Here is a 21384-nt window from a genome sequence, read left to right as displayed (position 1 = left end):
TAAGCTTGTTACATAAGTATGTTGTCTGAGTACAAAACAAACCTTCAGTTGCCTCTTGTCAAGAAGTGTGTATTCATGAGTAATATTTACCCTCATGTGCCTTGAAAAAGGCATTGCTTGCCTACTGCTGTTTGACAGCCAGGGACAAATGCTGTTTATTTAAATGTTAATCCCAAAGAGTTATAGTTATGTCAGTAGGCCAAAGCTCAAGCAGCTGTTATGATCAAGGTTTGTTTCCTTAGATGAATGACAACAACTTCCCTGCTGAGTCATCTACTCTGCAGAGGTTGAAAATACATACGTACATGTACATGTATGTCCTTACAAAACCATTTTGCACCCAATAGTAAGTGCAGTTGCCTATAGGAAAAAGGTAATACTGTATAAAACGTACAATATAAATCCCATAAAACATGTTAAAGAAATGGGACACTTTTCTAGTATGTGCCATATAAGCGTTCATGCAGATACCATGTACTGCTACGGTATTGAACATGCATTGTGTATGTGCCTTGTCTACATATGGGCGAACATTCTTGTATGTGCCATACAAGAATTGTAGACTATATATTTTATAACCATACTGTAAGTTTTTTTTTTATAGTATACAGTCCCAAGAAAAAGTTTGTACACCCTTTGAAATTTCTTACTTTTCAGTCAAAATAGATCATAAAACATGGTCTGATCTTCCCGGAAATCTCAAGAAGGAACAATCAGAGTCTGCTTTAAGTAATTCCACACAAACAATTACATGTTTTCATATTTGTATTGGCCATAAGGCTATAACATTCACAGGAGAGCAAGGCATAAGTAAGTACACCCTTGCATTAAATAGGTTTTAACCCTCAGTTAGTTGCAATATCCTCAACCAGACTTGTCCTGTAGTTGCAGATCAGATTAACAAAGCAATCTGGATGTATCTTGTCTCCCTCTTCTTTAGAGAACTGCCTCTCGTCATCAAGGTTTCTGGGATGTCTGGAGTGCATAGCTTTATTGATTTCATGCCATATAATCTCAATTGTTTTTAGTCAGGGCTTTGTCTGGGCTATTCCAGAATGTGTACTTCATTGTTATGAAGCCATTCTAATGTCGATTTGCTTCTTAAGTATGGGTTGTTGTCACATTTCAGCACCCATCCTCTTGTGTGCTTCAACTGTGTGACAGACTTCCTCACATGTTTTCTGTAAAATATCACAATAAACTTGAGTTCATTGCTCCACTGATAGTAGCAAACTTTCAAGGGCCTGAGGCAGCAAGGTAGCCGCATATAATGATGCTCCCGCCACCATACTCAGATGTGGAGATGTAACCAAGAAAAGCTAAAAATGGGGTTCATTCTGCCAATCTAAAATTATTGGGGTTTCTGTCCAAAAAAATATTGCTGCAACTTTGAGGTTTGCAAAAAAGCATTTATACGCTTCATAAAATTACTGCTAAATATTCAGTAGACCAACATTGAAACTAAAGTTGAATTTTTCAGGGGAAGACATAGTATCATGTTTGGAGGAGAACTGGAGAACCACACCTTCACCAAAACATCATCTCCACTTTTCAGTATGGTGGCGGCAGCATCATTATATGCGGCTACCTTGGTGCCTCAGGCCCTTGTCAGTTAGCTATTATCAGTGGAACAATGAACTCAGAAGTTTATTGAGATATTTTACAGAAAGAATGTGAGGTAGTCTGTCACACAGTTGAGGCACACAAGAGGATGGGTGCTGAAATGGGACAACTACCCATATTTTAGAGGCAATTGACATTTGAATTGCTTCATAAGAATGAAATACACATTCTGGAATAGCCCAGTCAAAGCTCTGACAAAAACATTTCAGATGATATGGCATGAAGTCAAGAAAGCTATTCACTAAAGATATCCCAGAAACCTTGCTGAAGAAGGGCAGTTTTCTAAAGAAGAGGGAGACAAGATACATCCAGATTGTTTTGTTAATCTGATCTGCAACTACAGGAAACATCTGGTTGAGGTTATTGCGACTAACTTAAGGTTAAAACCTATTGAATGCAAGGGTGTACTTACTAATGCCTTGCTGTCCTGTGAATGTTTACATCTTATGGCCAATGAAAATATGAAAACTTGTAAATGTTTGGGTTGAATTAGTTAAAGCAGACTCTGGTTGTTCCTTCTTGTGATTTCTGGAAAGATCAGACTATATTTTATGACCAATTTTGACAGAAATGTAAGAAATGTCAAAGGGTGTACAAACTTTTTCCTGGGACTGTATATATATTTTCCCCATGGGGCTATCTTGCAATAGTCTGATCAGTAGTAAGGCTTGATGTGCCCTACACTGGCACTTCTCTCTGAGAAACTTATTTTCCATATTTGCCTGCAGTGACTCACAAGTTATGAACTCACTCCATTGTCTTACTGCATACTCTGGTATTGGTACAATGAATAGCCATCTGCTTAATTTCAGACCACCAAAACTTTTTTATTATGTACAGTATGTAAACAGCCGTGAGATCACCTTCACGGGAAAATGTACAGTCAAGAACAGAACTCAGAGGCTCGTGAATGAAAAACAGCATGAACTAAATAAAGTTAGCTTAACAGTCCACTGATGCCGCTTTTCCACTGACGGTTTTCTGGTAAGCCTACGTATAGCTCGACACAACACGACTCGCCACTTTTTGCTCTTTGATTGAGCTGTCGTTCCCAAGCGAAAAGCAAAACGTGGCGTCTGTCCCAAATATGTGTTGTGTCGAGCTGTAGGTCTACCAGACAACAGCAGTGGAAAAGAGGCATGTGAGGCCAATATGTGACAAGAGTTCTTGAAATAATTCCGGAATTTTCTTGAAGGTTCTTCAAAGAACCCAGGGGACTCAAAGGTTCATTGAGGAACCCTTTGATTGTTGCGATTACTGTGACAGTACCCCTAAACCTTGAGGTCCTCCCCAGAACTTCAAGGTCATTCAGAGAACTTTTCGGGTTCCTCAGAGAATTTAAAGGTTGCCCCATGATCCAATTGAAGGTTCTTTGAGGAACCTTCATATTTGTACAGTGCAGGATGTGTCAGAAGGGGCCGTGGAGGAGCAAGCAGTGCAAGCTGGCTTCTCATCACACCAACCTGACACCAAGTGTCTAGTGTAACCAAAGCGGTTGCCACATTGTCTTTTTCTAATCAAACTGCAAAGTAAAAATCTAAATTGACTGGCATTCAGAGATCGGCTCTTTTCAAGGTTATCAATCAACGCCAAACTATTGTGGCCCGCATGAGACATTCTTGAATATGGGTCCCTGTCTTTTTTTTTTTTAAATGTGCAAATAACAGGGTGCTACAACGAGGACCTTGATCAGATCCACTTGGGGTGCTGCTGTGACAGTAAGCGCATGAGTTTCCTTTCTTTTCATTAAAAACTTTGTGGATATATATATTTATTATATATATTTCTCTGCAACTATTTTGTTCATTATGACCCTCTTATTTATACGTATACCGTATATAAAAAAAACAACAAAGGAAACCTGACTCTGGCTCTGGACTCCACAACTATGAAATGCAACCTTGTTCAAAAAAAAAAAAAAAAAGCCAAGCAGGTCAAAGAAACAATATTGGCATCTATCTATGCCAAAGGAATGATGAGAGGCCTCGTTTTCACAGGAAACATCTATCATCTTCTTCTCCCCTCCAGGCACCACTTCACATGTACGTATGCTTCAGGCCAATGACGTCTGCATAGAGGTCAGTGCTTCAGGCATATCCCAATTGCATTGTCTCATTTGGCAAAACATTCTTGGTGTAAATGCCTACTGTAATAAATTAACTTAAATATGCTTGATACGGAGGAGGAGGAGGAGAAAGGGGAAAAAAAGCAAAAAGAAGACACGTTCAACAATAACTTCAATACTCTGACTACAGTATAAAAATAATGCACTCTCGTTCATGCCCGGGTAAATGATCGGAACTCTCCACAGAAAAAAAGGCTGATCAGCACATTGTATAGAGGGAGTGGAACTAAAGAACTGAAATGCTCTCTTCGTCACAATATTCACAGTGAAGACATCTCCATCTTGATTAAAAAAAACAAACAAAAAAAACGTTCCATTGTTCTATGTAAGATAGTCATACTGATAGGAGGACTCGTTTCCGAGAAGCAAAACTGAAAAGAAAAAAGTCGCCTTTGGGTTCCAGGACTGATCGAAAAACAAACATTTTGGTTTAAAACGAAGAAGCAAACAAACGAACAAAACAGAAAAAAAGGGGGAAAAAATCTGTAGTGAACAAGTAGACTGTAGTTTTTTCTTCTTTTTTCTTTACAGTACAGGATTAAGTGCTTCTGCTCCGAAGAGAGAGAGAGAAAGAGAGAGAGAGAGAAAGAGAGAGGGGGGAGGGAGGGAGGGAGTGGCTCTGGCTACGCCGGCTACGCCACACTGACGGTCACACTGTCTTTGCTCTTTTCCAGGCCCAGGTCTTGTGGCGTGGGGGCCGTGGGAGCCCCTCCCTCCCTGGGGGAGTTGTGTGTGCTGCCCGGCTGGCCGCACACTTTTGCAGGGGTGTCCGTGCACTGCTCCGTCTCAGGCTCCTGCTGCGATGCGGTGGCTGTGCACAAACACAAAGCAGATACAAACATACTGTTACCACAGGAGATAAATAAATACTGTTATGTATTTGCATACTGTGATGCACCATCATGAGGTTCACTAGCACAATGCACTGTTCAATGAGCCTTTGAAAACGAGATGTAACGTCTCAAGGGGCTAACCTTCAAAATGAACAAACTTCTACAGGATACATTTTTTTCCTGCTTTACGCAGACTTTTGGAGAATTTTGGTACAATATCCTTGGCATAAAATGAATTAATGGCTTGCAGTTACTTAATACAAATACAGTACATTGCAGTCAATAAAAAAACAATTCTAAGGTGGAAGATGGACTTCACATTTCTAAGGAGATGTGGAAGGAGATGAATGGGCAAGAAGAAAAGAGAGGTGCACTGTCTATGTCTAACTGACCAAAGCAACTAGAGTCATTACTTTTCTATGGAGGCTTGGTGAATTGAGTGACCAAAGCAAATTGTGAATTCGGTGACCTGGGTGAATTTCAGTGTCTCAGCAGTATGATGCGGTTTGGCAAAATCCAATCGAAATTTTCACATCTTCGAATGTTCCAGGCTGACAAGCCAGAGCCATTATGTGATTAGCTAAATCAAACATTTAAATATCGTGTCCAGAACAAATACAGCAAATTTGTGGCAAAACTTCTTCAATGTTCTCGGCTACTTGGTAGCTTTGGTGGTTTCTAGTGTAGATTTACAGTAATAGGCTGTGTGCAAGACTGAACAATATGTGTAAAGCTTCACATACTAAGTTTTATTACTACTATATCAGACTTTGTGTAGGAGTTTATTGTTATACCTGCCTATTTGTGTACGGTAGTTGTTCTGTTTAATATCTCAGGTGATCGTATTTGACTGTGTGTGCAGTTAATTAATCGTGCCTGACTGTGAGCTGGACTTCATGGCCCTCATTTATCAAAGCAGCGTACGACGAGAATCATACGTACGTCGTGCGTACGTTCTTTTTCTACGACCAGTTGGCATTTATCAAATCTCATCGTAAGCGCAGGAAAGATGAAATCCTACGACTGCTCTCAGACAGTGTACGCCGTTTTAAAGTTGGACTTAAGATGACTATGATCACCAACTTGAGCAGCAGTTGTAGCGCAACAACTCATTATCATAAATATGTGGCCTACATAATTACAAAATGTTTTTATATTGTATATTTTGGCTATAAGCCAACGTCTACCTGTTTGAATTGGCGCACCCTTCCTGGGAGCCCTGCGTTAATTTGGCATGTAGGTCAACAACTACAAGAGACTTCTAATTTGTGATTTGGCGTGATGTGTGAATATTTGTGCATACAGCCACGCATTGCAATGTGCCTTCAGACGTGGGATCAATGACCGACGTCCCTTCTTTTTAACAGCTGGGAGTTCATGCGCACATCAATCAATAGGCTACATAGCCTACAGTAATAATATCCTGGTTGAGTTTCGACGTTTGATCGCACACAACTACTATCCGAATATAGGCCTACTACACCAGACACGTGTGTCCCCGTTAACACTTTATAGGCCTAGTCGTCCATAGATGGTAAAAGAGCTATCCCCTTGAAGGACTGGAGCGCAGGAGAGAAGCAGGGCGCACATGAGCGCGAGAAGGACAGCGCACTGGACATGTAAAACTCTCCTTCCCCAACATGTGGTTTGGGCACTGTTTGTTGGCAAGTTTCACGTAGAACCCTTTTCTTCACCTCGTTTACAAAAAAAGGTTTACCATCATACATTTTTTAAAAATAATATTCATTAAGAAATATCTTCATTATGTCTACTGTAGTCAATCAAACATTTCATTGTAACCATAATTATTTGGAAATCAATCTCTACCCCTTCCATATTGAGAACCGAAACACTGTTGACTACTGCTGTTGATTATTTCCACGTGTTATTTTGTTGTCTACCTCGCCTAAAGCCCAATTTCAAGCTGTCAATCAACAAGAAACGTGGATGTTTTAGCCGGTTTGCGTCTCTCCATGTCGCAAACTCAGGGGTGCGGTCTCCTTCCCGCAGTTTTAGAGAAGGTGTGTTTATTCTAATTACGATGGTTTTCAGACGCTGGATTCATCAACAGCCGCTCGCTCTTACGATGAGATTGGAGAGGTACACATGTTTAGTAAATCTCACGTGAGCCTCGTCGTACGACGAGATCTGCGCTCATTTCTGCGATGGTTTCTACGCAAGTTTGATAAATAAGGCTGTAACGATATTGCATCGAACCGACGTATCGCGGTACGCAGACCCACGAACCCCTATCGCGAAACTGCCTCGCAGAATCGCGATGCGCCCTTTAAAAGTTGTTACCAAAGTTCTTCCCTAACAAAATCTCTGTTGTTACCCTTCAGTCTAGAAAACAGCAGCTTAAATGCAAATGTTTGCATATGCGCTTAAAAAAGACAAGTAGAAAAGGGGCGCACATGTGCGAGTAACACTTCCATTCATCCCTCTCTTATAAAATGTTCCGTCCAACCAGCACGTGCATTTGTTATTATCAATTGCCTGAGCAACCTCCGCGAGACGAAACACTTGGAAACGTCGGAAGGTAAAGCACAGAAATGAACAACAGACCCAAGAAGGCTTTCAAACGTGTGAAGGTTAAGATTCATGCATGCGCCGATGCTGTTGAGTGGAGATAGACGTTGAGCAGAGAGCGAGAAAGAGAGCGAGAGAGCGAGATGCTCCGCCTGCCCAAATTCATAAACCACGCGACGCTCTATCAGGGAAGTGTCTGAAGTCGGGCGAACGTTGAGGTCGATGTGGATATTAATAGGCAGCGTTATTCTTCCCCGCATTGACCGCCTGCCTAGCGAAAACATGCTCCATTTCAGCCTGCATCCATTCCCGCTCTTGACAAAATGTCAAATCACAAAACCAAACAAAGGACAACGTGCCTGTTGCATAGTGAGAACATAGGCTAAATGAGTTTCGAGTTCTTTTTCTAACTTCGCTCGGTGTTTCACTATGGGATACGCTTCGGGCGTGACCATCTACGGAAGCTCCAATGACAATACGTCTGTCGAAGACAGACAGGTCGACGCGGTCGGGCTCCGCCCCTCAGGGTGTATACCCCGGCGACCTCCTGTGATCCATCATTCTCGCTTTCTTCCTGACTAAGAAGAGCGGAGCTCCCGAACAAACCAGCACTAGGTAAGGCTGTTCTCGCTTAACCGTTCGCCGACGGACCGCCAAGGACCCCGTCACCGAACGCGAATTCGGCCCGATAGTGCTATATTGTGTGCCTTCGCCTAAAAGTGCACAGAGAGTTGGCAGTTCACCCTGCTTACTTTCAAATTCCGCTAAAGTTCCGTGTCGTGACGAACTTGACCAGGGTAGCGTGGTCGGCTACTCGCCCACCTAGCTAACCTAGCTGCAGCATTAACTTGTTTCAGCTTACTCCCCACCGGCCACCAGCCGGCGGGAAGTTTGTACGGTGAACCAAACCGTTTAATACAGTGAGTCGCCATAACTTGCGTTGTATTTTTAAATTTAATGTTACGTGCTTGCCGGACCTCACCCTCTAGGCGGGAAGGGTGCTAGCAAGCAAGTGCAGTTAGCAGCACGTGTTGGCTAATCTGCTAGCAGGTGTTAGCTAGAACCACGCACGTGTCGCGACGAGTGGTTCCACTAACAATTTCTCCTCTGATATTTTCTCAGGAATATGTCAACTACCTCTTCCCCCACCAAGGGGTCAGATGGGAAGGGGCTGAGCCAACAGCCTCCTTCCCGCCCATGCCCGGCCAAGTGTGGATCCTCCATCTCCGGCAGAGATCGTCACATCATGTGCGTCTTCTGCACCGGCGTGGAGCATGCGCGGCTAGCGGTATCCAACCCCCAAGTATGCCCCCACTGCGCAGAGATGCCTCAGAAACTCCTGGACCGACGCCTGAACGTGGCCACCGGCAACAACAGGGGTCCCAACCAGGGAGTCAGCCCGAGACCTTTCTGGGCCGATGAAGTGGAGAGCGAGTATCCACTTGAAGACGAGCCCAGCGTCGACTACCCCCGTTCCCAGGGAACAGAGGAGGACCAGGGCGCTATGGAGTGCGACGACCTGTACCTAACGGGCGACACCGACGAGGAGGGTGACCAAACCCTCCTCCTACACTCCAGACCCCCCAGCTCCAGCGACCGCACTGGACCTGGGGACACTAACTTCTTTGAAGTCTGCAAGAGGGCAGCCGCCAGCCTGTCCCTGCAGTGGCCCGCCGCCCAGGACGCCGTGGGACAGGAGAGGGACCTCTACGACGGCCGTCGTCTCCCCCCCCAGACTGCGCACCACACCAGGCAGCTGCTCTCCTGCAGTACCTGACTGGCATGCAAGGAGGTCAGGAAGTCCACTGGGACAGCCCGTTCCAGAGGTCCAAGTTGCCCTCAATGGCTACAACGACAACTGAGGTCGACAACATGGCCAACCTAGGCCCTGGCGCCCCACCAGTGGAGACGTCTCTGAGACTTTCACCTCCATCCAAACAGGTGTTCGATGCCCGCCACCGCCGCCCTGCCCACCAAGGCAAACCTCCTCACTTCGTCCATCCTTCAGAGAATGTACAAGTGCATGGGCCGCTCTGTGTCATCCCTCAACGCAGTTACAGGGCTGGCAGCCTACCAAGGCAATCTACTAGAGGACATGGGCCGGCAAATCGACGTGGACAGCCCTGATCCCAAGCTGTGGGATGAGATCTGCGTGGTGAACGACCTCCCCCTCCACACCGCCAGGGGCGCAGTCCAGGTGAGTGGTCGAACCACAGGCCTCGCCATCGCTGGGGAGAGGGCGCTTTGGCTGAACCTATCAGGGTGACGTCATGGACGCGCCGTACGACCCCACCAAGGGACTCTTCGGCCCGGCCCTGACAAAGATGAGGGAGGCTTCCCCCCAGCGAAAGAAGGAGGACGAAGCGTTCAGCCTGTGCCTCCCGAGAAAGCCAACTCCCGCCATCAGCCGGCCCAGAACAAGGGCCAGAAGCCCTGACGACGAGGGCCCACTCTCTCCCCCTGGTTCGAAGAGGAGGAGAATGGAAGACATGTCTCAGGGGACCCCCCCGTTCCCCCCCTTGGTTCAGTGTCATCAAGCACAGTGTCACCACACACATGTTCCATGTACAATAAATGTTCCAACTTCGCACCCAGGCCAAGGGCCAAGGGCGAATGTTCCATTTACAAAAATAAATGTTCAAACTTCGCACCCAGGCCAAGGGCCAAGGGCGAATGTTCCCCCCAAAACAAAAAATCCACCTCAAAAGAGACACTCGGTGTCCACAGTGGCAAAAAAGAAACAAATACAAAAAAATGGGTGCCTCCCCCTCATAACCCCGCTAGGGGGAGACAACATACCAGTAGCAGTGAGCCCAGGCTCCAGTATGTGCATGACGTCATCACCACGCGCACATGTAGAGCCAGCCACGTCAACCATCATCAACCAGCGACACACTGGGCTCCTTCACAACACAGAAGAGCCAGTGGCTGTCAGTTACGACTCACCCATGGGTTTTAGCTACTGTTACGCGGGGCTACAGGCTACAATTCGACAAGAAACCACCGAGGTTCAGTGGAATACTAATGTCGATAGCCAACGGGGATTCTGCTCGAGTTTTAAACGAAGAGATAGAGTCTCTTTTACAGAAACGAGCGATCAGAAGATTACCGGAGGCAGAGAGCAAACAAGGCTTCTACTCCCGATATTTCCTCATCCCAAAGAGAGGCAGCAACGCGCTTCGTCCCATCTTGGACCTACGTATACTGAACAGGTACCTTCGCAAATACACGTTCAGAATGCTAACACACAAGGTGCTGTGTCAATCCATTCGCCCCAACGATTGGTTTGTTACGATAGATGCGGCAGACGCATTTTATCACATAGAGGTATTCCCGGCGCACAGGAAGTTCCTGAGGTTTGCGTTCCAGGGCATAGCCTACGAAATCATAACTCTGCCCTTCGGGTTAGCGTTAGCGCCTCGCTGCTTCAGCAAGTGTGTGGAGGCAGCTCTGGCTCCCCTAAGATACACCGGGATCAGAATACTGTCTTATCTCGACGATTTCCTCCTATGTTCCCACTCGAGGGAGCAGGCCCTTCTAGATTCCGCGACAACACTGTCACACCTACAGAATCTAGGGTTCAAGATAAACCGAGAAAAGAGTCAGCTAGAGCCCGCGCAGTTCACGAACTATCTGGGACTACACATAGACTCCCTCTCGTATCGTGTGAGGCTGTCCGATGCAAGAGTAACATCCTTCACACAGGGTCTGGACCTATTCCAGCCTCAGAGAGCAGTGTCGTTCAGACAGTGTCTAAGCCTACTGGGTTTGATGGCATCGGCCATATCAGTGGTGAGGTGGGGTCTTCTCATGATGAGAGATTTCCAACGCTGGGTGAGCGCACTACGCCTTTGTTCCCGTCGTCACCTAAACCGCAGAGTCAGAGTGAACACGACATGCATGATAGCCCTACGCTACTGGAGGGACCCAGCGGTGCTGATCACTGGGGTGCCTTTAGGGGGGGTGGCATCGAGAATGATGCTAACGACAGATGCGTCCCTACAGGGATGGGGCGCTACACTGGGGGGCAGAACAGTGAATGGTGTCTGGCCAGACAGACTGAAGTCAGAACACATAAATTATCTAGAGTTGCTGGCAGTGTTCTGGGCACTGAAACACTTCCAGGACATATTGAGAAACAATCATGTGTTAGTGAAGTCAGACAACTCAACGGTGGTAGCTTACATCAACCGCCAGGGCGGCACTCGATCCCTAAAACTACACAAGTTGGCGAAGGAACTGTTGCTCTGGTGCGGGGCTCAGTTCCTGTCGGTACGAGCAACACATGTGCCGGGGGTACTGAACAGGGGTGCAGATCTCCTGTCCAGGGGGAACCCCTTATACGGGGATTGGACCCTCCACCCACAAGTAATAACACAGGTGTGGCAGAGGTTCGGGCAGGCAACCGTAGATCTCTTCGCCTCGAGAGAAAACGCACAATGCCCTCTCTATTTCTCCCTAGCAGACGAAAATGCACCACTGGGTGTGGATGCACTAGCTCACCAGTGGCCAAACGCCAAGCTGTACGCATTTCCACCAGTCAGCATGATATCCCCCACTCTAGCCAGAGTCAGGGCACAGCGCCTGTCACTAATCTTGATAGCCCCGTATTGGCCATCCAAACACTGGGTAGCAGAGATAGTACAGATGTTGGAGAGCCCCCCGTGGCCCCTCCCCATACGGAGAGACTTAGTCTCTCAGGCGAGAGGAGAGATCTACCACCCACACCCAGAGAGGTTGGCTCTATGGGCCTGGCCCGTGAGAGGTGGAATTTAGATGCAGTAGGTCTGCCCCCAGCAGTCATCGAGACGATCCAGGGGGCTAGAGCTTCCTCCACACAGAACCTATATAGCTGTAAGTGGCGTGTGTTCGAGGCCTGGTGCTCACAGAAAGAGATGATATCCTTTCAGTGCTCAGTAGTACAGCTGCTAAACTTCCTACAAGACCTTTTAGATAAGGGAAAGGCCTTTTCCACAATAAAGGTGTACTTAGCTGCAATCTCAGCCTGCCACGTGGGCTTTGGAGATAAGACAGCAGGACAACATCCCCTGGTGTGCCGCTTTATGAGAGGTGCGAGACGCAAGCGCCCTATCTCTAGACCGCTAGTCCCTCTTTGGGACTTAGCTCTGGTGCTGAGTGCTCTCAGTGCCCATCCCTTTGAACCACTAGAGCACGTGAGTTTGAAGTTCCTCTCGATCAAGACTGCTCTGCTCGTAGCCTTGACCACAGCAAAACGTGTGAGTGAACTACAGGCCTTCTCAGTGAAGCCCTCATGTTTACAATTCGGTACTGATTTTAAGAAGGTTCGCCTTCGCCCCCAATCCAGGGTTTGTGCCTAAGGTAAATGGACTCAGCATACAGGTGTCAGACGGTAGAGTTGGAGGCTTTTCACCCTCCTCCATTCATCTCGGAGGAGAGTCAGGTGCTCAACTGCCTCTGCCCTGTCAGAGCCCTCAGGATTTACATACAGAGAACAGCTGAGTTTAGGAGACATGATCAGCTGTTTGTTGCATGGGCCACTCACCACAGGGGGACTACCTCTGTCTCGCCAGAGGTTGTCTCATTGGATCCTTGAAGCCATATCAGCGGCTTATCAGAGTAAGGGCTCTCTACGCCAGAGGGCATGAGAGCCCATTCAACCAGAGGCATGGCCACTTCCTGGGCCCTGTTCAGGGGTGTGTCAATAGGAGAACTGTGTAATGCGGCGAACTGGGCCTCGGGGAACACGTTCGCTCGCTTTTACAGATTAGATGTATCAGGCCCATCTTTAGCTCACGCAGTACTGGGGGTAGGCTCCTCTGCAGTGGTCTAGATGTCACAGCACCTCAGCTAGAGTACCTTGGACTACGTCTAGTGTGCAATACGGGAGTGGGCTATATCTCCCATAGTGAAACACCGAGCGAAGTTAGAAAAAGAACGTTAGGTTATGGCTATAACCCTCGGTTCTTTGATAACAGAGTGAGGTGTTTCACCTATCTTTCCCTCCTTGCACCAGGCAGGGAAGAAACCGTTAAGAATGATGGATCACAGGAGGTCGCCGGGGTATACACCCTGAGGGGCGGAGCCCGACCGCGTCGACCTGTCTGTCTTCGACAGACGTATTGTCATTGGAGCTTCCGTAGATGGTCACGCCCGAAGCGTATCCCATAGTGAAACACCTCACTCTGTTATCAAAGAACCGAGGGTTATAGCCATAACCTAACGTTTTGTTTGTATAAGCGTGCGCGCGCTGCTGCACGATCAAAAAAGTTTAAAAAATATTTAACATCAAAATTAAGTGTTGCATTTTTGTAAGTAACTTTACACAACATGTTTCCTGACGAAATATGACCAGTGTTGTTTCAGTTAATGTTTGGATATTAATTGGATAGGCCTAATGTTTGATAATGTGAGACAGTTGTTAGACTAATAGGCTACCTACTGGAACCCTGACCCTTCTCTCTCCGTCTCTGTCTCCCTCACACACGGTCAGCATCTCAGCATCATATGGTCTAAGCCTATTAATAAGAAGCCTACTTTTCCTTGGTGAACTAATATCCCTTATTGTGCTTTGATGTCAACACCTGGGGAACAGGTTGCAGTGGTATATCTGCAGCATCATTTAGGTACACCTACAAAATTAATGTAGGCAGGTAGGCCTAAATGCAAAAAGAAATCATATATATAGCCTATATAGGCCTATAATTTATTTTCTTCTTTTTTTCCTTTAAAAATAAAATAAAATCGTGGGGCATATCGAACCGTGGGTCATATATCGTGATACAAACCGAATCGTGGGTTGGGTGTATCGTTACAGCCTTATTGATAAATGAAGGCCCATGTGTTTGGGCCAGGGCGCCTGCTGGCTACAGTATACCTGTGTGTAGTGCTTCATCTAGTGTAGTGTTTCTCAACAGGGGCGCTACAGCCCCCCCAGGGGGCGTTGAGGAGCCCTAGGGGGGCATTGAGAAGGATGCAGCTGAGTTGGGGTGGGGCTTGTTGCCATTGGGGGGGCATGAGTCTACTTTATTTTTCAATAATAAGGGGAGCGTTGTCAGGTTTATGATGAGGTCAAGGGGGCGTCTGCTCAAAAAAGGTTGAGAAACACTTATCTAGTGCCTCAGGTGGCTTTACCTGACTATGTGGAGTGTAGTACATGTCCGTGTGTGTAGCTGCTTCATCTAGTGCAGGGATGGGGAACTTGTGTCTCAAGGGCCATTTATGGCCAGGCCGTTTTATCCGGCCCCTGACATAATTTTAATGTAATGCAGCTTCAGATGAAATATGAAATATTTTGTAAAGGAATCTTAGAAATTACACTTGCAATACAATTAAGTTATATTCAGGGGACTTAGAGAAGGTGGCTCATGTAATCAAATTATTATGCTGCTGTCAAATCCGGCGCGTAGCGCAGTGCGATACCAGTCATACATGTGGAAACACTGGTACAAGTGTCTTTTATAAGTGTGTTTTGTATGTTTTTTTAATGTTCTGTATTGTGTTGTTGTTGATAATGGACCTTGAGTCTGGAATAAAGCTGATGATGATGAAGGTGAGGTCTGTTTTAAAGATGGCTGCCTTCAATATAGGCCTAAAGTGCAGGGGGAAATCCTGGTTTGTGTTTTTAGTACGGCCCTTGGAGGACTTTTACAGCCCTCGGTGGAATTTGAAGTGACCCCTCGAATGAAAAGGGTTCCCCACCCCTGATCTAGTGCATCAAGTGGATATAGCTGACCGTGTGTGAGCATTATTTCACATAAATGGTAAAATGGTAAATGGTAAATGGACTGCATTTATATAGCGCCTTTCCACTCCTTCGAGCACTCAAAGCACTTTACATTGTTTGCCTCACATTCACCCACCGGTGGCCGTGGCTGCCACGCAGGGTACCACCCTGCCACCAGGAGCAACTTGGGGTTAAGTATCTTGCTCAAGGACACAACTATGGGGTCAGGCCGAGCGGGGCTCGAACCTGCAACCTTTGGGTTGCCGAACATAGTACCTCATGTGACCGTTTGTGTGCATTATTTCACATAGTACCGCAGGTGACTGTGTGTGTGCATTAATGTCACATAGTACCTCATGTTGCTGTACCTGACTGCGTGTGTGCATTATTTCACATAGTACCTCAGGTGACTGTGTGTGTGCATTATATGTCACATAGTACCTCATGTTGCTGTACCTGACTGCGTGTGTGCATTATTTCACATAGTACCTCAGGTGACTGTGTGTGTGCATTATATGTCACATAGTACCTCATGTTGCTGTACCTGACTGCGTGTGTGCATTATTTCACATAGTACCTCAGGTGACTGTGTGTGTGCATTATATGTCACATAGTACCTCATGTTGCTGTACCTGACTGCGTGTGTGCATTATTTCACATAGTACCTCAGGTGACTGTGTGTGTGCATTATATGTCACATAGTACCTCATGTTGCTGTACCTGACTGCGTGCAGGACTTCATGTGCTCGGGCCAGTGGGCCTGCTGGCAGGGGTAGTCGCAGTAGCTGGTGTTCCAGCAGCAGTAGAAGATGGCCTCCTTGCGGCAGTTGGCGCACCACTGCTTCTTCTTGGTCTCGTCCACCGCCTGCTGCCGCTCCGCCTCCATCTGCTTGCGCACCTCCGCCACCAGCCGCTCGCGCTCCTGCTCCAGGCTCTGACGCATCTCCGCCATCGTCAGCTCTGTGGACGCGCGCACACACACACACACGCATATACTCATAAATACAGATATGCACACAAACACACACACATGCATATACTGTATGTACAGTAGAAATACAGATATGCACACAAACACCCTCATGTATGCATGCACATGTACAGTACACACACACACACACACGCAAGACACATTACAGTACAGACAAATACCTCTGAAAGAGACATAACTTTGAACATTTGAGTATCTACACAACCATTTGTTGGTGACAATTGCATCAATGCAGAGCATGCCCTCTTCTGCAGGTAACTGGTGCCATTCATGATATCAGCCTCACCTGTGTGGGTCTTCATCTGGTGCCCATCTACAGAGCCACTGTGTGTCCTTGACCTGGACCTGGACCTTACCCAGGCTGTGATTCATCTCATGTCTTATTTTTAGTGTGTGTGTGTGTGTGTGTGTGTGTGTGTGCGTGCGTGCGTGCGAGTGTCCTGCTTACCCAGGTTGTCCCATTAATGTTGCTAGACATTAATGTCTAGCTTCAGTGTGTGTGTGTGCCCATCTTTGTGTGCCCCTCTGATGTGCTTACCCAGGTTGTGCTTCATCTCTGAGAGCTCCTGTTGATGTAGCCACTGCAGCTTCTCGATCTCGATCCGCAGCCGCCGGATCTGAAAAGCAAGCACACAGCATACAGTATGTAGATAACATCAGAACTATCCATGTACAGCATGTATGGTACTACTATGTATTGAGTTGGAAAAAAATGGGACTATTGTCTTTTAATGGCCTGGACATAATAGAATACTCATTTGTGATTAATTAGCTTCATCTAATTGGCAGCAATCGAAAGTAGTTCTAAAATTGGAGTATTAGGTAAGTAGAGTAATTAGACATCAGTGCTGCAAAGAAAATATAGAAACTGTAAAAAACTATTTGTGAGTATGGTACCTATGGCCTAAGCATAGTATCAGCCTTTGAGGCTTGCATTCCATGATTAACTTGGTAGAACCTTGGTAAAGCGCTGTGGGTGCTATCCGTTACATAATGCTTCTAATGGTGTTGATGTTCTCCATTAGGAAGCCCTGAGCACTGCACCTCCCCCCTCCCTCTGGCCTGAAACTTGGCAGGCTGAGTTCTTAAAACAAAACCCTTTTAATAATCTGACAGCATCCCAAGTGGCAGGTCCGCTGAGACATACAGCTATCTGGCTGAGGCATATTTTACAAAGTCGTTGTTTGCCTTAGATACTACAGGATGGATCTGTTGACAACATTACTAAAGCCATCTTAAATACTTAAACAGAGTCAGAGGTTGTTTCTTTCGTGTTATGTTGTGATTATCTAGACTAGAAAATACTGTCATGCAATGACCACATCACCGGGGCATTGTGTCTCCTTCCCAGCAGGTGTGCGTATGTGTGCATGTGTCCTAGTGTCCTAGTTGAGGCAGACTGTGACCAGGAGAAGGGCTGAGCCCTTTGATTTGAACACTCACCTCTAAGGGTGGGCGATATATACCGTCTGCGAAATTATCGTAAATGTTGTTTTGACGATGAGTAATTTTGCAATATCGAGATATTTTAATGAAGTCGCTAAAATCAACAAAAGCGCTGTGACAGGACTCATTCAGACAGCGACGACAGCCAAGCCTTTCAGCCAATAGTAATGTTGTTGTGAACTGGAGAATAAAGTCTGTGAACCAATGAGCAGACAGTACTGAGGGGGGTGGGCTGCAGCGTTTTGCCAGACAGGGTCCAGGGAGAGAGAGATTTCCATTCCGTGTCTCGTGCACAGCACTGCTACTGCTGGGCAGTGGAGGAGAGTTGCTGTTATCCAAATGGTGGATTTACATGAGGAATTCAGCCATTAAACCAGCCATTGCATGATGCTGAGGGCGTTTTGAAACTATGTGCTTTACTTAGCAACCGTCTGTGATTATGGGAAGATAAATAGCTTTGTCTCTGGTCTGAGAAATCGCTAGTTAGCATGCTAGTTAGCGAACTAGGCTAAGCAATGTTGTTCTCTACAACTATTAGTGGCTGTTACTCACCACTCAAACACCCACCTGCATGTATAGATGGCATAACTGCTTAGGTGGACAAGTACTGTTAAGTTAGACTGGTGCAGTGAGTTAAATCACAATGTGTGAAATTCAACACATGCAATTTGCAGCTGCCCTAGTTTCCTATCCATGCACTGTTTCCAGTCAAAAATGGCTGTCATATAACAGAATCATAAGCAATACATTATAAAACTATTTTTTATTTACATGGATATGTTTTCATGCCAAGTGATGAAGTATTACTTTACAGACCAGAGCATATGCATGTTATTAAATTCAAAAGCTCTTCAGTACAGCATTTCTCCCAACTCTCTGTCCCTCCCCAGTTACAACACAAATGCAGCACTACTACCTCCAGTGCAGAATTGAAATTAGTCTGGAATCATGCACAAATAATAAATGTGTAGCTTTGTTATACTGCCATGCTTTGTGATGTAGTCTAGTGTAGACATGCCATCATTTATGCAGACCTCTTGTTAACATGCAGTTTAGGCTACATAGGCCTACAAATGATCTGCTTTACTTGCCCTGCCCTGCCAAATTCCCATACAGTACAATTCAAACACATTGATTACCCCCCGCCCCCCTTCTGAAATAGGCCCTACTGGTTTTTGCAAGTGTTTTTGGAAATTATCGTCAAATTATCGTTATCGTGAAAATTCTAAAACTTATCGAGATATTTTTTTTTTGCCCATATCGCCCACCCCTACTCACCTCTTGTATTGTGTTGCCCGAGGTGCTCTTGGACAAGTCGTTATACAGCTCAGTCATGGTCCCTTTGATGGCATCCATTATCTGTTGAGACACATCAGATGAGCGCAGTCAGATTAAAAGGCATTTTTCTTGGAGTATCCTCCTCACCAAACACGTCAAGCTTTCATCAATGAAATGAGTTGAAGATCATGGGAGGTGACCAGTGTACACCCTGTCTCCCCTGTCTTGAGTCACGCTACAAAAGCGATTCGGGCGACTAGAGGCGCGATCCGAGCGACAGTTTGTAGTTGCACTCCTGGGAATATTATGCAAATTAGCTATGACGCTGTTTGGCGACAGCCGCCACAGTGAATGGGAATGTTGGAATGCTTGCATTCTGCTTTTAACAGACAAACTCTAGTGGATTCAATCGCTCGTATCAATCTTGCTGCACAGAAGCGATTCTCTGACGCTTGAATCTCGTCGCGGCCAGTCTATTCGCCCCGGTGAAGTGTTGCTGACAACCACTTATTTATGCTGGTGTAGTGAAGCATGCAGTAGTTTACACGGCTTTCCTTCTGCTATCCTGTGGCCTTATTGTATGAGTGGGCATGGGGGACTAAGTGCTTCTGCAACACTAGGCTGCCTGGCCTGGCCAGGACCAGCCTGTTGCATGAATACAGTAAAACACGGCTTGATTTAGCTGGCCTGCTGTGATTTGGATCTGCCGTCACCACCCCTCACAGTGCTGTTCTTAATAACATTCTAGACACAGACCAGACAAGGGTGAAAAATGTTACATTTCCTCCAAAGTGATTTGTTTAATCAATGAAAGATCTGCTTTTGTAAAGCTTTGACAATTATCAGCTGACATCATCTAAAGCTCTGAGAACCGCGTTTAGTGTCTCCAGTTTGTGTTATTGTATTTGTGCACAGGAGACCGAACTGGGATTCCAAGGCACAATTCACTCCTGTGCATTCTTAAAAACTTAAGCCCAGCTGACCTTCTTCTGCCCATAATCCACTCAGAGTGGAGGTCATGTGATTATCTGCAGTGATAGCCCCTGCACTACGGGACTCTGTGCTTGATTACACTGACTGAGGCAAAAGAATGTGACTCCTGGGGTCTCATCTGGCACCTTGATCCCATTTGCTGTGCATTCTTTTTTTTAAAGATATATTTTTTAGGTCTGTTGGCCTTTATTTTAGGGTTGTCGTATCGGATCGGATGGATCGGATCGGCTGCCGATATTGGCAAAAAATGCAGATCGGTATCGGATCGGCATGCACGGAAAAATCCGATCCAGAATTCCGATCCATTTTCCTATTTTGTGTTTATTAATATCTGAAAAAACAAAGTAAGTAGGCTAAATAACTTTCAACTTAAATACTCCGATTTGCCGGTATCGGTATCGGATCGGAAGTGAAATAAAATATCTGTATCGGATCGGAAGTGCAAAAACCTGTATCGGGACATCTCTACTTTATTTATGATAGTATAGCGAAAATGGTGACAGGAAACGAGTGGGGAGAGAGAGACGGGGAAGGACCGGCAAAGGGCCCAGTTCGGGAATCAAACTTGGTTTGCTCACATAGAAGACGAGTGCCCTATCGTTAGGCCACGGTAGGACCAATGCTTTGCATTCTTCACCAAATCCTATGCTGTGCTGTACTGTACTTGCCTGGCTGACTACCACCAGACCTAATCACAAGTGGAATATGTCGTTCAGATCAGTAACGACTGTGCAAAGCAGCTTGGGATATCCCAGGCTAGTACTGTACTGCACAGTCTGCACTGACACTTAGTGGAACCTTGTCTTCTGTAATTTTGCTTTTTGTGATTGGGCACAGACGTCTTTTTGGCAGGTCTTTATTTTTTATTTCTTTCATTTGCAAAACAGTGTTTCTACCTCTGGAAAATTGTTCGAGTTTTTCTTTACTATTGGGTTCGGCATTGACTGTGTGTTGAGGGCGTTCCTTGTGCTTTGTTTACCTTGCTGGTGTACTTGGCGATGTCGGCGGCCACGTCTGCTGAGGTGGTGGGGATGTGCAGGTCCGTTGCCATGACGGCAGGGGAGGATGAGGAGGATGAAGAGCTCATGGAGGCTCCGGGGGTCGCCGCTGCAATAGCCACAGAAACAGGTGAGCCGCCCACCAGGGTGACCGACGACGTTGACACACCATGGGGCAGCTCCTTCTGCTGGACGGCTGCAACAACAACCCCAAAAACACATCAAGCAAGATGGTTTCAGAGAAGAACTAGTTTCTTTTTTGTCTCTTCCAGAAAGTCGCTGGCTCACTGTTTCCTGGACAGAGATAACAACCCTGACACCCTGGCCACATGACAAGATGTTATATGGATGTTCTTTCTTTCTTTCTTTTTACATGGAAACCATGAGGCTGCATGGTTGTCTCCTAGACCAGTGGTTTTCAAAGTGGGGTCCGGGGGACCCCTGGGGGATACTAGAGGATGTCTGCGGCAGGTTGGAATAAAAATAACAAAACAAAACAAGTAATTGAAAAATTAATGAACACCAAAACAAACAAAAATTAGCCAATGTTCCCATTAGTTAAGAACCACATTATAATTATCTATTTAAGCACAGGAATAAATGGTGTGGCACGACTCATGTACGGGGGCCTTGGCAGGAATCTACAACTACATGGGGGGCCTTGTTATGGTTAAGTTTGAGAACCCCTGACCAAGACCGATACAAATATTCGCGGGTGACTCTTGCATTGGCGAGGTGTATTGATAACGCTGCTGAATGTTGCCAAAGCAGTTTGCATTCTGATGAATTACACTACACGTAGATATTTTCCAACACTGTTAACATTGAGTATAGAGTAACGTGTATTTTTTCCCTTGCGGAGT

The 21384-nt window shown here is 46.1% G+C and overlaps 1 protein-coding gene across 4 annotated transcripts in view; it reads right to left on the bottom strand.

Moving 5' to 3' along the window:
- Positions 1-2429: 2429 nt before the first annotated feature.
- Positions 2430-21384, bottom strand: part of zmynd8 (zinc finger, MYND-type containing 8) — a 51509-nt gene continuing 32554 nt past the window's right edge. For 2 of the 4 annotated variants that reach the window (XM_063215550.1, XM_063215551.1), the window contains 5 exons: positions 20503-20717; positions 18531-18611; positions 16345-16423; positions 15536-15775; positions 2430-4559 (listed from right to left, as the gene is read on the bottom strand). In XM_063215550.1, the coding sequence (XP_063071620.1) occupies positions 4381-4559; positions 15536-15775; positions 16345-16423; positions 18531-18611; positions 20503-20717 (794 nt within the window). In that variant the 3' untranslated portion in view covers positions 2430-4380. Of the gene's footprint in view, positions 4560-15520; positions 15776-16344; positions 16424-18530; positions 18612-20502; positions 20718-21384 lie in introns of all 4 variants that reach the window. The other 2 variants (XM_063215552.1, XM_063215553.1) reach the window with 1 other exon arrangement.

This window comes from Engraulis encrasicolus, chromosome 14 (assembly GCF_034702125.1).
Source record: "Engraulis encrasicolus isolate BLACKSEA-1 chromosome 14, IST_EnEncr_1.0, whole genome shotgun sequence".
NCBI classification, from domain to species: domain Eukaryota; kingdom Metazoa; phylum Chordata; class Actinopteri; order Clupeiformes; family Engraulidae; genus Engraulis; species Engraulis encrasicolus.
The sequence above is the reverse complement of the archived record's forward strand: the minus strand, read 5'-3'. Positions and strand labels throughout refer to the sequence as shown.